The 14,541-nt window shown below is 37.6% G+C and overlaps 1 protein-coding gene across 1 annotated transcript in view; it reads right to left on the reverse strand.

Annotated features, from left to right (window-relative positions):
- The window catches only part of LOC132106012 (uncharacterized), a 31,029-nt gene that overhangs the window by 8,030 nt on the left and 8,458 nt on the right, over positions 1 to 14,541 (reverse strand). The window contains exons 9-16 of the mRNA XM_059511595.1: positions 4,798 to 4,911; positions 4,519 to 4,705; positions 4,169 to 4,329; positions 3,826 to 3,938; positions 3,602 to 3,718; positions 3,275 to 3,493; positions 1,938 to 2,070; positions 1,701 to 1,853 (exon numbers count right to left, since the gene is read on the reverse strand). Of these exons, the coding sequence (XP_059367578.1) occupies positions 1,701 to 1,853; positions 1,938 to 2,070; positions 3,275 to 3,493; positions 3,602 to 3,718; positions 3,826 to 3,938; positions 4,169 to 4,329; positions 4,519 to 4,705; positions 4,798 to 4,911 (1,197 nt within the window). The remainder of the gene's footprint in view (positions 1 to 1,700; positions 1,854 to 1,937; positions 2,071 to 3,274; positions 3,494 to 3,601; positions 3,719 to 3,825; positions 3,939 to 4,168; positions 4,330 to 4,518; positions 4,706 to 4,797; positions 4,912 to 14,541) is intronic.

Below are 14,541 nucleotides of genomic sequence, written 5' to 3' on the forward strand. Positions count from 1 at the left end.
TGGTACACACATCAGCATTTAGCTTTTGTTTTTGAATTGGGTTGAAACTACATAGAACTGGCCTTAAATGAAAAGATTAACTGTAACCATGTGAAATTAAAGGCAATAACTGCATAGTTCTACAGTCCAAACACCACAATCAACACACATTTAATAAGAGGTTTCTTAATCAGCATTCAGTATTTGACTTTTTAAATTTGGTTTTAAATAAAAATACAAGTGAGACTAAATAAAAGTATGCTATATAAATAAATTATTCCAAAATGTTAAAATCAAATAGTGATGGTGCGAATAAAACAAAGATGCAACGTGTTTCATTCATCCAATTAAAAATAATTAGGGTAATGATTCACATCTATATTTTTTTTTTACTTGAGCCAATGAAAAATAAATAACTATTGTCTCAAGTTAAAAAATATATATGTGAATCATTACCCTACAAATTTTTTATTTGATGAATGAAACACTTTTTTTCAGTGTGCTACAGCAGGTGATCTTTAAATCAAATTAAGTCGATGTAATTTTAAGGAAAAATAAAAATAATCATCCTATACAGAACTGACGTTTACTTCTGGCTTTTCAAACGTGTATACAAGTTCTACTTTACCAAAACAAAATCAGTTTTGTCTGTTTAGTCCGTTTCGTTTCTCATCCAACACGCGAGAAGTTGAGCTGAACGTCACTTCACTGTCTCCGCTGGTGCAGCGTGCGAACAGGTACAGTAAGCTCGCGCAGGTTCAGTGAGCAGGAAAGGGACTCTTATTTTGTGCAGTCGGCTGTTCGCTTCCTGCTATCTTTGCCTCAGACGTGTAGCTCTGCACTTCCAGTGCTGAACGTCTGCCCGTGTCCGGCGCACAGATTTCGAAATACTTCCACACAAATTACATGATAGCGAATGATTGCAAGGAAGTCTGTGCACACGGGCGCACTTCCGGAAAAATCAGCCGATTGCTGATCGCGTATTTTAAGCAAAAACCGGCCGGTTCTGATTTATGGCAGGTCAACCGGTGCATCCCTACTATCAATTGATATAGACTTTTTTTTTTTTTGCAGTTCTGTATACAATGATATGTTGTGACATCAAAACACATTTAATATAGTGCATGATTTTGACATTTGCATCACAGATGGCTTTTCTGAAGTAGTAAACATGCTCAGTAGCTCACCTGGTACAGCATTACAGTTAAAGTACTTTGGTACGAGTACCATGAAACACAAACCATGATGAAAGATTTGTAGAAGCATGCTACCATGGTTCAGTTGCTTCAGCAAGTGCGGTTTTATCTTTCATTTGCTTTTTTTAACACGATCAGTTAGGTGTAGGGCAGGGTTAGTGTATAGGTGATATTATTTTTAAACACGACGGAGCATTAACCTGCAGCGATTCAACAATCAGCATAATAAATTGTTGAAAGTGTTGTTATATGTCCAAGAATCACCATAATATATGTTTTGCTTAACTGTTCCCCCAGTCGCGTTTTTCCATGAGCCTGGGTTGTGAAAGTCAGTGGTGTCCAGTGTAGTTCTGGACTCCATTGACATTTGGATAAAAAAGCTGACACATTCATAAATGTCTTATTTTGTGATCCACTGAAGAAAGAAAGCATGAAGGTGAGCAAATTACAATTTTCATTTTTGGGTGTACCAATAGTGTCTTATGTTCATTTGTAAATGAAAGAGATGTAAAACTAAAAAGTTACCAAGCACTTTGATGGTGTAGGGCTGTAAAGAGGCAATGTTGATGTTCCAAAGGCCTACTTGATCAAGTATAGTCAGACGCACTGAGTAAAAGTTGCCAACATGCTCAACCAACCCTAGTGTTCCATTTAATTCTTCATTGGTCTGAGAATCACCTGTGGAGGTAAATAATGGAATCAAAGATAGCTGATAATGTTATAACTCATATGCAATACCTGTCTCAGTATTTGTCTAAACACCTGATGGGCTTGTGATGTTGAACACTAGAGAAGTGCCTGTAATATAGATGGTCATATTTTTCAGTGAATCGTCCACAATGAAAGAGAAGGATTCTTCTTTTCCTGGGTTCCTTACCGCTTGGAAAACAGTTACCTGAAGACACATAATAAGATATTTTGGATAGTCAATGAAAAAACGCTTATATATTTACAGTGGGGCTCGAAAGTTTGGGCACCCCTTGCAGAATCTGTGAAAATGTGAGTAATTTAAAAAAAATAAGAGAGATAATACTAAATGCATGTTATTTTTTATTTAGTACTGTCCTGAGGAAGATATTGTACATAAAACATGTTAACATTTAGTCCACAAGACAAAAAAATGCTGAAATTATTAAAATAACCCCACTCAAAAGTTTGTGAACCCTTGGTTCTCAATACTGTGTGCTGTTACCTGATGATCCACGACTGTCTTTCTGGTTTGTGATGGTTGTGCATGAGTCCCTTGTTTGTTCTGAACAGTTAAACTGAGCAGCGTTCTTCAGAAAAAATGCGTGTGACTGTATGATTTTGAGATACATCTTTTCAGACTGAGGACATTTGAGGGACTCAAACACAACTATTAAAAAAGATCCAAACATTCACTGATGCTCCAGAAGGAGAAACTAAATGGGAAAAAAAAAATCATATTTCAACAAAATAAGACAAATTTGGCCATCTTCATCATGTTCAAAAGTTTTCACCCCCAGCTCTTAATGCATCTTGTTTCCTTCTGGAGCATCAGTGAACGTTTGAACCTTTTTTAATAGTTGTGTTTGAGTGCCTCAAATGTCCTCAGTCTGAAAAGATGTATCTCAAAATCATAAAGTCACTGCTGGAAAGGGTTCAAATACGCAAAGATGCTGGAAAAGGATGGAAGAATCTGCAGGACCTTAAAGATTTTTCTGAAGAACAGTTTAACTGTTCAGAGCAAACAAGGGACTCATGCACAACCATCACAAACAGAAAGACAGTCGAGGATCATCAGGTAACAGCACACAGTATTATTATATTATATTAATATTTTTGTCTTGTGGACTAAATGTTAATATCTTTTATGTACAATATCTTCAATCACAGTACAATAAATCAAATATAACATACATTTAGTATGATCTCTCTTATTTTTTTTTAATTACTCACATTTTCACAGATTCTGCAAGGGGTGCCCAAACTTTCGAGCCCCACTGTATATATATATATATTTTTTTTTTTCAATATTGTGAATGGTATAAGAATTATTTTCCATCCATGTGACTGAGAAATACATAATAACACAAATACTGCATGGGGTAAAATGTTTTAGATAATGATTTCATTACTAGAGAAGATGTGGAGGCATCCACTATTATTCTGGTGGCGTGAGGAAGTGTTGCTTTGGTAACTTCAATCGCCTGCCCTCCAGAGGCCAGCGCTAAATCCTCATAAACCTGATTTAAGGGATTGGAGATCCTGGTGGAGTAATTCTGATTCTGTCCTTGATTCAGATCCACACTTCTTCTCCGACGAGCAGCAAAACCATTAGTCAGCATGAAGTTCACCTATAAAAAGTAGAAGAGAAAATGTGACTTACTGACTGACAAACTCATTTATTTAGATCTGGCAAAATGTCTATGTCCATAAAATGAAAAGAAACTTGTAATACGTACTACAGACTTTGTGCTTTCAATCAATGCCAACACAGTGCTTTTTAACTCTTTGTCCTTTGCATCAGCATCAGTGAAAACATATATTTTAGTCTGGGGAGGAGAGCCAGTCAGAGCCAGCTGGGAAATTAAATAAATAAATAAATATAAGTATGTTGTATAGGACATAAGTAGAAGTTGGTTTGATTACCATAATTAATGCAATACACTGATTGATGTTCTCATACCCGGAGTCCTGAGAGGCAGAGCTCTGGTGCGTCTCCTCCATCATGGGGTTGAAGGGCATTAATCTGTAATTTGAACTCATCAGGATCTGTTGTTCTTATTAGCGGTCCAAAGTCTTTGGGAGTGTAAAAGAGTCAGTTATCAAATAAAAACTAAAAAACAATTAATAAAAAACGTCCCAACTTTTCCAGAATTCGGGTTGTAATTATAATAATAATAATAAATCATGTTTCCTCGCTAATTAGTAGTTGTATGTAATTTTGAGTTGAGATGTCTGTAATTTCTGTAACTGTACACACACATTCTCTGTGAAATGAAGAAACAATTAATAAAAATGTCTCTAACCAGGGTCATTAAATGGCACCAGAATGTACTCTGACACAGTGTCTCTCATTCTGTCTGTGATGTCAAAAGTGACTCGTCGTACTTCATCAATGTCGTCACCCATGCTGCCTGTGGTATCAATAGCAAAGCAAAGAACTGAACTCTGAGAGAATCCCATCAATCTAAGAGTAAGTGACCAAAAAAAGAGAAAAGAAATATATCTTAAATTCATGTAAAAACATGTAAAACACCAAATTATTTTAATTCAATGGCATTATATTATTTTGGCCTGTGGTCAACAGCAATCAGTAATTTCTGAATGTGATTCATTCAATCAGCAGGCATGAAACATTTTTTTTAAGTCGGCCAACCTCAAAAAGTCAGAGTCTCCCAGGAAACCTCTTATGTCCTCCAGTAGTTCTCTGGTCGCAGCAATAGCCACTCTTGCAGCATCTTCATGAAGGTCACCATGGCTGGATGAGTGGGTATCTTTATTGATTCCACCTCTAGGTTCTGATAAACTTGAAAAGTCTAAGAAACCTCCATGGCTACATTTCCCTGCAATATTAAAAAAAGATTTATTAGTGTGAACAAATTTTATGCATTTTTAAAATTTGATTAGGTTATAAATGATAGTATGAATTCAGTACCAGATTTCTTTTTCAATCCAAAGTATCCTGATGTCAGTTTTTTCTCATCTATGATGTCTTTCAGGATGTTGCCACTACAGTTATCATCACAGTTTCTACAAGTAGGTCTGGCTCCTTTAAATATATAAATCCAATTAGAGCTGAACTGGACCAATATTTTTTTATAATAATCAGAGTTGGGTAAATTTGTATGAATTCACTCCCTTTAAGATTTGGAGATGGAATTTGAATTAAATGAATTACATCTCCCAGAAAGTTTGAATTAGAAATACGAAAATGGAAATTTACTAAGGTACAATTCAGTAAGAAATTCAATTGCATTATTCCCTGAATCCTGAATGTCATTCTAGGATGTGTTATTCACTGGCCCATAGATTGTTAAACTATAAAGAAGTGTATACAAATGAAATTCTATTGGTGACATTTCAAACTTATCTAGCCAGTCATTTATAATGCAATCCAGTATCTTTAGCACAATTCAGATTAAACATTCTTATTTATTTATTTGTATTTGTTTGTCTTAAATAAAAATCTGAGTAGTGTGCAACCTTGGTATTAATGAACTGCTGATAAAGACAGAAATTACTGTTATGCATTGTTTTTGTTTTTTGTCAGAGTATTTTGCTTTGGTGCATGTTTAAATAAAAAATATAAAATTAATAATTCTTTATACCAAAAAATATGTTCCATTGTAGCCACCTCTCTGTGCACATAACGGAGATGGAGTAAGGAGCTTAAAATATGAGAAAACGAATTAAATTGTGTTAATTTCAATTACTGACAAGTGAAATTTAACAAAATATATTAGATATTATTAAATAATAGATATTAATAAATTATGAAGCTTTTAAGTTTTGAATTCAATTTTATTGTTTATTTTAATATTAAAATTTTAAATGTAACACTAAATTTCTTTCTTTTTTTGCAGAGTGTTATAGACATGTATTTTTCAAACAGCAGATTTCTTTGTTCTGAACTCTTAGACTGCAAATACAGCTTCACATTTTCAAGATGAAGAAGAAATTCTGAACATCAAATTCAAAAAACAGAAATTCAGATCCCTTGTGAAAATGAAGTGCTTTTTAAAAAGTGCAATTGGAGATAATCATATAATTTAAATTAAAGGCCACTGAAGTGTACTTAAAGAGATTACACTTTAATGACAATAGGTCTTAACATACTTAAGTGCACTTTATAAAAATGCACTTCTTGATAATGTCTAATTAAGTATTACTTATACATTTTACATAATTATGATTTTATTGTGTTTTCAATAAGTACACTTATTTTGATATATTTATCAATATACTAAAGCACATGTAAAATAATTATTTTAATTTCAACTTAAGTGTGTTCTACAAAATTACATTTGTTAATGTATTTTAAATGTATAACTAATTAGTATATAATATACAGTATACTATGTGCATTAATGCAATTAATAAAAATAAACTTCAGTACAGTTTCTTATACAGTATACTCCAATAAAACTTATTGTTGAAATTTTCATCACCAGCTCCTGCTCTATGAACTCTATAAAGTTTATTTTTCTACATAATATTTGACATTTGACAGTGTCATTTATGAGAGTACTGCATTTGTCTGTAATAGTACCGTAATTTACATCTGTGTACAGAATACTTTCGATATCATTATGTTGTTAACTTAAACACACATTTTAATGCATTAATTGCAAGCAAAAACGTAACAAATCTAAACCATATTAATTTGCATTCAAATAACCTACATTTGGTTTCTATTATAGACTAAACTGCACAAAAATTACTTTTTCGTTAGGTGAATGAGCCTAACCATAGTCTTTGGACTAACCAGACAGCAAATTAGAACAATTTGAAATTGAATAGAAATGGAAAGCTTTAAATGCTAAGTTTTTGTTTAATTGTTTAATGCGCATGCGGCAAAATACCACTTCATGGTGGCGCTATGCTTAACCAGATTTTGAAAAATGCACCATGTGCCATGTTTGTGTAACCGCGATGTGTGTGTGAGGGAACAAACAAGAAGAGAACAATGTTTGGATGAGTACAGATGAGACATTATGTACTGCAGAAGATGAATCAAGTATATCTTAATAAAAGTTTTCTTTACTCTTAATTAAGTCTTGCCATTTGTGTAGGTTTCACCATAACGTAGCAGTTCTTTACATGAACTCAGGAGCTGAATTGAACATGTAATTTATCTCGGACTGCATTCTGATATCGGAATGTGACCGTGTCTGTGGACCAAAAAATAGATTGGCTGCTGAAAATACAATATTTTTAATGATTTAAGATTAAATTTAACACTACTGAACAAAATTCAGGGATCTGATCTTGTAATATATAATCTACATTATCGATATTATAACCACCAGTAATATTCAATATATCAGCCACCTCTAGAAATAAGCGAGATGTTCCGTTACTGCTTGTGTTTGTAATATGTAGTAGTTTTTTCACTTATCTGGAGTTATTTATTCATTTTGCAGGATCAGTACAGTTTTGTTACTGGAGATGAGTTACAGTGTGGAAACACAGACCAGTACTGAAGAGGTGATGTTAGAAGTTTTTAATGAATTGTTGCCAGCTCACCCTGATCACTCATGACAAGTTAAAAGTGCTATATCCCCATGGATTCTAACTGCTTTTAATCTTTTCCATTTGCAAGTAATATATTCCCACCTGTACATTTCCAGACACCCCTCTAATCATCATATTTTTTTACAGTTGCTGGAGTAAGTTTTAGAAGAAAACTTTCAGTCCTGTTTAATGTTGGTGCTAGTACAGGTTTGAGAACTAATGGCCTGGTTTCACAGACAGGGCTTAGACTAAGCCAGGATCATAGTCCAATAAGGACATTTAAGTCATTTTCATTAACATGCCTTAGAAAAAAAGATTACTGGCTTGCATCTTGAGACAAAACAAAGGCACTGGTATATTTAAAGATCAATTTTCTTTCAGTTGAAACAGCTCAGAATTACATTTTAGTCTGGGGCTGGTCTTAAGCCTTGTCTGTGAAACCAGGGGTACAAGTATCCCACTTTGGCAATGTTTTACAATAAGGTCTCATTTGTTGTACATGGAATGATAATTTTCTTTATTGTTTTTGTATTAAGTGCGTGTCTGATTGTGTGTTAGTAATCCTATATGTTATGGCGACCAAATGTCTCCACAAGGATAGTAATACCAGTAAATTTTGAGGTTTGCATTTTTAGGTCCCCAATGAGGAAACAGTTTTATACATCTTACAGAATGATGTTTTCTGTGATGGTGAAATTAGCATTGCTCTACAGACTCTTTCTAATAAGTGAGTTGAAGTGTTGTGTAGGGTTTTTCTTGTGCATCAGCAAAAATCATTTTTGTGTATTTGTTTTAGGGATTGTTTTGTCAATAAATGTAGAGGGTTTACCTTTTTGTGTTTTTGCATTGATTGTAACTAGGTTATTAAGAGGTTATTTTTTTTAAATGTTTTAATATACTAAATTTCAATTTCATTGCCAGAGATGTATGACATTGAAGTATATTTTATTTCACATTAATTGCTTATTAAGAAGTACATATTTACCGTATTTCAAATCACATATAAAATATACCAAAGTCCCACTTAAGTGGTTCAAATATCACTTAAAATTTAAACTAATTGTAATTAATGTACTTTTAAATTGTAATATATTTGAAATTAAGTACAAATAATTTGCATTTATGTGGTCAAAAACATTACATTTATTTCACACTTAAGTTTATTGTTAACTGACATTGAAGTTTATTTTAGTTCACATTAATTTCTTGTCAGTATATTAGTAGTACACTTTAACTATATTTTATTTTACTATATAATTGCTTACACTAGAAGCAATTATGAACATAATTGTACTAAAAAGTCACACTTAAGTGGTTAAAAAAAATTACTTAAAAGTTCAACTTATTGCATTTAATACAACTTAAAAATGTGATACATTTAAAATTAATTACAAATACATGTACCTAAGCGGTGAAAATAACATTTAATTTGCACTTATGTGTGTTCTTTTAAAGTATATTATTTCCACAATAAGTACACTTATACTAAGTACACTATAAAAGTATACTTAAGTGCACTTCTTTGTCACAAGGGATCATACAGAAAGTAGGACAGAGTTCATCCTCAAGGAAGAGTAGATGACTATTTCCAAAAGTCGAATGAAGCATTTTGGACAATTTATGTGGTAACTAGGACATTATCAGTTAACTTAGTTTTCATGGGAACTTGTGGGAATGTGGTAATACTGTATGAGTGGTTTATGAATGTAAAATTTTGCCAAGAAATAGCAATAAATCAATAATAAATGTAAAGTGGGAAGCAGGTTATGTCACGGTTCATGGGATCATGATCTCATCTGTGCTTTGTTTTCTGTGTGTGTGTGCATTAGCGTGACGAGTTTTTGGCCGATTGTTAGCGATCAGATTCATCCGCGGCTCATTTGCCACACTATATAATCTGCATTACCCTGTCTGGGGTTGTCAGATCCTTAATGTTTGTCCTCTCACTCTTGGTTCTCCATTTTCTCCGGTGCTGGATCTTCGGTTCTTCCTTTCTTCTCTCCGTGAGGATTCATCATGTTGGCTGCCCATTTTCGTCCCTGCACTATCAAGAATATCGAGCACTCAATGAGCCCTCAGCGAGCCCTGTATTGTCGCTTTCTGTCATTGTTTTGGCTTTGTCCAATAAACTGTTTGTTTTGCATCCACTCTTGAATCCTGTCTAGTTTCTCATGACAGAAGCATCTGACCACACATGGATTCAACAGAAGCATCGTCACTATAGGGATTTTTCATCCTCCAACAACGCTTGTTTAGATCAACAAGAAAAGCAGATGTTGGCAACAGGGTGTGCTATGCAAGCGCTCGTAGCGCAGGTGTCCGAGCTCACCACCCAGGTACAGTTGTTAAGATCACCCACTGTACCACCCCCACCACTCGTTCCCCCCACACTAGCAGACAACGCTCAGCAGCGGGAGCCCAGATTACCTACCCCTGAGATGTACGGCGGAGAACCTTATCTCTGAAGAGCCTTTCTGACCAAGTGTTCTATGTTTTTATCACTCCAGCTTCTCATGTTCACCACGGAGGAATCCAGGGTGGCTCTGGTGCTCACCCTACTGACTGGCCGAGCAGCACTATGGGGAACGGCGGTGTGAGAGATTCGACATCTCTGCTGTACCTCGTTCCACACCCTCAGACAGGAGATGAGGAGGGTCTTGCAGATCTTCATTAAGGAGAGCGGTCCGTCTCCTGTTATTCCATCGAGTTCCGAACCCTAGCGGCGGAGTGCAAATGGAACGAGGAGGCGCAGTGGGACAGGTTCCTGCATGGGTTGGCTGGTTGCATCCAAAGGGAGATATTTACGTAGGAGTTACTCCAGGGGTTGGATGGACTGATTGATCTCACACTTCGAGTGGACTCACTTCTTCAAAAGGGTGATCAGCATAGTCAGTACCAATGAAGCATGGAGTTAAACGGATACCTCCCTATGGACTCCTCAGGTGTGACCAGTCATCCGTCAGAGGGCAAACCCATGCAGGTAGGGAGAGCTTGGCTTTCCCGGGAGGAGAGAGAGTGGTGAAGAAGAAGAGGACTTTGCATTTACATATACTGAGGACTGAGGCTGTTGTCGGGTGGAGTCTCGCTGAAAAAAGCCTTGTCTAATACTCTCCTCTCGGTAAGACTGAAATGGGTGGCCAAGGACTACGAATGCAAGGCATTAGTGGACTCAGGAGCTGAAGGTAATTTCCTGGATGTGACAATTGTTAGAAACCTTCACATTCCTATCATACGGCTTGATCATAGGATTTCGGTCAGGGAGCTCAACGGACAGTCTCTACCTTCTTTGACTCACTCTACTAAACCTTTGACACTCATCACGTCAGGGAATTACACTGAAAGGATTTCCTTTTTTATCACTGACTCTCCCCATGCACCCATTGTGTTGGGTCATCCCTGGCCCTCCCAACACAACCATAGGATTAATTGGTCAGAATTCTGTATCTGTCTGGAGTGAGTCATGCTATGCGTCCTGCCTTATTTCTGCTTGTTCCTCTGTGTCTTTTTCTCTGCTGCAGGATGAGGTGGTGAACCTGTCTAACATGCTCGTAGAGTACCGCAACCTGAAGGAAGTGTTCAGTAAGTCCAGGGCTGCTTCTCTCCCTCCACACCATCCCTATGACTGTGCCATAGATCTAGTTCCAGGTATGTCTCCACCTAAAGGCAGATTATATAAACTTTCGGTTCCTGAAAGGGAGGTCATGGAGAAATACATTTCTGATTCTCTGGCAGCCGGGCTCACTAGCTGGAGCAGGATTTTTTTTTGTCATGAAGAAAGATGGCTTCTTGCGCCCTTGCATTGAATGACATCACAGTAAAGAATACTTATCCTTTGCTGTTGATGCCTTCAGCTCTTGAGAGGTTGCATGGAACATCCATCTTCACTAAATTAGATTTGTGTAATACATATCATTTGGTTCGTATAAGGGAGGGGGATGAGTGGAAGACCGCGTTTAATACTCCCAAGGGGCATTTTGAGTGTCTGGTTATCTGGTAGCCAAGACTGCATTTTCCAACCTCAAGAGCTGCTTAGTTTTGGCTTTTATTTTCATTGCCCCTGATCCCACACGCCAATTCGTGGTGGAGGTCGATGCGTCAGAAGTGGTGGTAGGTTCGATTGTGTCTAAGCGTGCTGCTTCGGATGATTATCCCCTGCCGAGTGCAATTATGACATTGATAACAGAGAGTTGCTGGCCGTGAAGTTAGCATTGGAAGAATGGCGTCATTGGTTAGATTGGTTAGAGGGTTCGTCCCTTTATTGTTTGGGTTGATCATAAGAACCTTGATTACATCAGATCTGCTAAATGCCTTAACTCCAGGAAGGCTCGCTGGGCACTATTTTTCGGCCGTCTCAATTTTTCCCTTTCTTACCATCCAGGTTCCAAGAACCGGTCACGTCTTTTTGATCAGTCCGAACGCCTGTTCTCTCCCGAGTGCATTATACCAGAGATACTCATTAGCCGCGTTTCCACTGTCGGGCCAAAGGTTAGCATGCTAGTGTGTGCCAGGGCCAGTCACTTTCCACTGTCACTTCCGGGGCTTGATTGTGCCTCATCAGGGCTTCCTCGGGGCCAACGGCCCTGGTTTTTTGGCCCGACAAAAACCTTGGGCCAAAGCCGGCCAGCTGGGGCTAGAGGAGGGGTTATGAACAAAGGCAGAGTTTCTCTGAGTCTGGAGAGCTCAGCGCTGCAGATCATTACAGAAAGATAACAGCTATAACTCCAGCATTAAAATTTTGTAAAATAAGTTGAGTTCAAAAATCACTCTTACTTGTAAACATGGTAAATATGACCGCTTGAAGAAATCAGACATCAGCTTATTCTCTATCACAATCGTGTATTTAATTAGTAACTTATATTATCTGCCATAAGTCTCGTTTCGATAGTTTAGCTCCACGTTGCCTATCATATAAGTATAAGAATGTTTTTTGGTCAGGAGCTTTTATAAAAATTGAGATATTATCATTCATTCGAAATGTGACGTTTAGGCTATCGTGGCTACAAATAAACAGAAACAGACCCAACTGAATAAGCAGGCTATTTTCATAATTGTTAAAAAATAAATAAAATAGAAATAAATGTATTTCTATTTGATTAATTTGGAGTCCTGATAAATTAATTAATTATGATAAATGTATCACTAATTCTATGGTAAACATTGATGCTTTTGAATTTGAATATTAAACAAAGATTCCTCTCTGGAACAAACGGCCACTTTTATCATGTTTTTTTTGTGATTGCGCATGTTCCAAAAAAAATTTTTTCTTATTAGTTTTCTCATAACTTATCTTTGTTGGTGAAAGGATGGGGTTGCGTGCCGTTGTTTCAGAGAGGTGTGTAAAGGGCATGTTTTAGTGATGCGCAGTGGAGCTTCAGGCTCGACTGTGGAAACCCTGCGCTATTCTGGCCTCGGTGCTACAGGCCGGAGGCTATTATCCCCGCCCGGCCCGTTTTAAGCCCTGGCTCGCACTGGCCCGACAGAGGGGTTGTTTCAACAGCTGTCTGTCCCTTTGAGACCCTTGTTCCACATCACACTCAATTTTGTTACTGCCCTTCCATTCTCCCGAGGCAATACGGTTGTTTTGATTGTAGTGGACCAGTTCTCTAAGGCGGCTCATTTTATTCCCTTGCCTAAATTACCTTCTGCCATGGAGACAGTGGTTACTGTGGTAAATCACGTCTTTCGTATTCAAGGCCTCCCGATAGACGTGGTGTCCGACAGGGGACCCCAATTTGTGTCCAAATTTTGGAGAGAGTTTTGTCGTTTACTGGGGGCGAATGTACGTGTGTTTTCTGGGTTTCACACTCAGACCAACGGTCAGATTAGTGGGCCAAACAGGATCTGGAGAGGGTGTTGCGATGTTTGGTCGCACAGAATCCCACTTCCTGGACTCTCATGGGCAACTCTCATGGGTTGAGTACGCACATAACTCTTAACCAGTGTCTTCCACGGGCCTCTCGCCTTTTGAGTGCAGCTTATGTTACCAGCCACCTATTTTCCCCAGTTTGGAATCAGAAGTTGTGGTCTCTGCTCATGCCTTCTTCCAGGGGTGTCGTTGAAGAGACTTCATCGGGTGGGAGCGCACACCAAGGCTAAGGACGATCACCACCGGTCGAAGCCTCCTGTCTACGTCGTTGGTCAAAAAGTGTGGCTTTGACTTGCTCCCAAATTTATTGGCATATTTCCTGTGACTAAGATTCTTAGTCCAGTGGCAAAGAAACGTCCTCCAGCATACCGGAGAATTCATTCCGTGTTCCATGTCTCTAAATTAAAGCCCGTTTATTCTCCACTTAATCCACCAGTTCCGGTTCCTCCACTGTTTCCTCCCAGTACTTGGTGGACTGGGAAGGTTATGTTCCGGAGGAGAGAAATTGGGTTCCTGCCAGGGACATATTGGATCATTCCCTTATTGATGATCATAATCAACAGGAAAGATCGATGGAGAGTGCCAGGAGGCGCTCTTAGGAGGAGGAGTACTGTCACGGTTCATGGGATCATGATCTCATCTGTGCTTTGTTTTCTGTATGTGTGTGTGAATTAACGTGGCGTGTGGGTGAGGCCGATTGTTCATTATGAGCGATCAGCTTCAGCTGCGGCTCATTTGCCATGCTATATAATGTGCATTACCCTGTCTTGTGTTGTCAGATCCTTGATGTTTGTCCTCTCGCTCTAGGTCCTCCATTTCCTCTGGTCCTGCTTCTTCGGGTGTATTTTTTTGTAATATCAGTTTGATTATTTTGATTGTACCCTTTAGACAGCTGTTTATAAACAGAGATGTATAGTAACGAAGTAGAACTACTTCACTACTGTACTTAAGTACTAAAAGGCGGTATCTGTACTTTACTAGAGTATTATTTTTTTCTCCTACTTGCACTTTTACTTCACTACATATTTTCGATGAGTTTAATACTTTTACTCCGATATTTTTTTTATGTGCTGCATCGTTACTCGTTACAATTATAAAAATGTTACGAATCATGCCATTAAAAACCCACATTACCACTGCCAGAACTGTAGATGGCAGGTTTGATGAACCTGGCACATCATTGAGCGAATCAAGCGATTAAGGAGACTGCGCGTGCTGACTGAACTGCTGTGAAGAGAGAGATGAACACCGAGCCAAGCCAGATAATGACTCGTTCACGAGTCAAGAACCGGTTGCATC

The sequence above is a fragment of the Carassius carassius genome, chromosome 26 (assembly GCF_963082965.1).
Source record: "Carassius carassius chromosome 26, fCarCar2.1, whole genome shotgun sequence".
Lineage (NCBI taxonomy): Eukaryota > Metazoa > Chordata > Actinopteri > Cypriniformes > Cyprinidae > Carassius > Carassius carassius.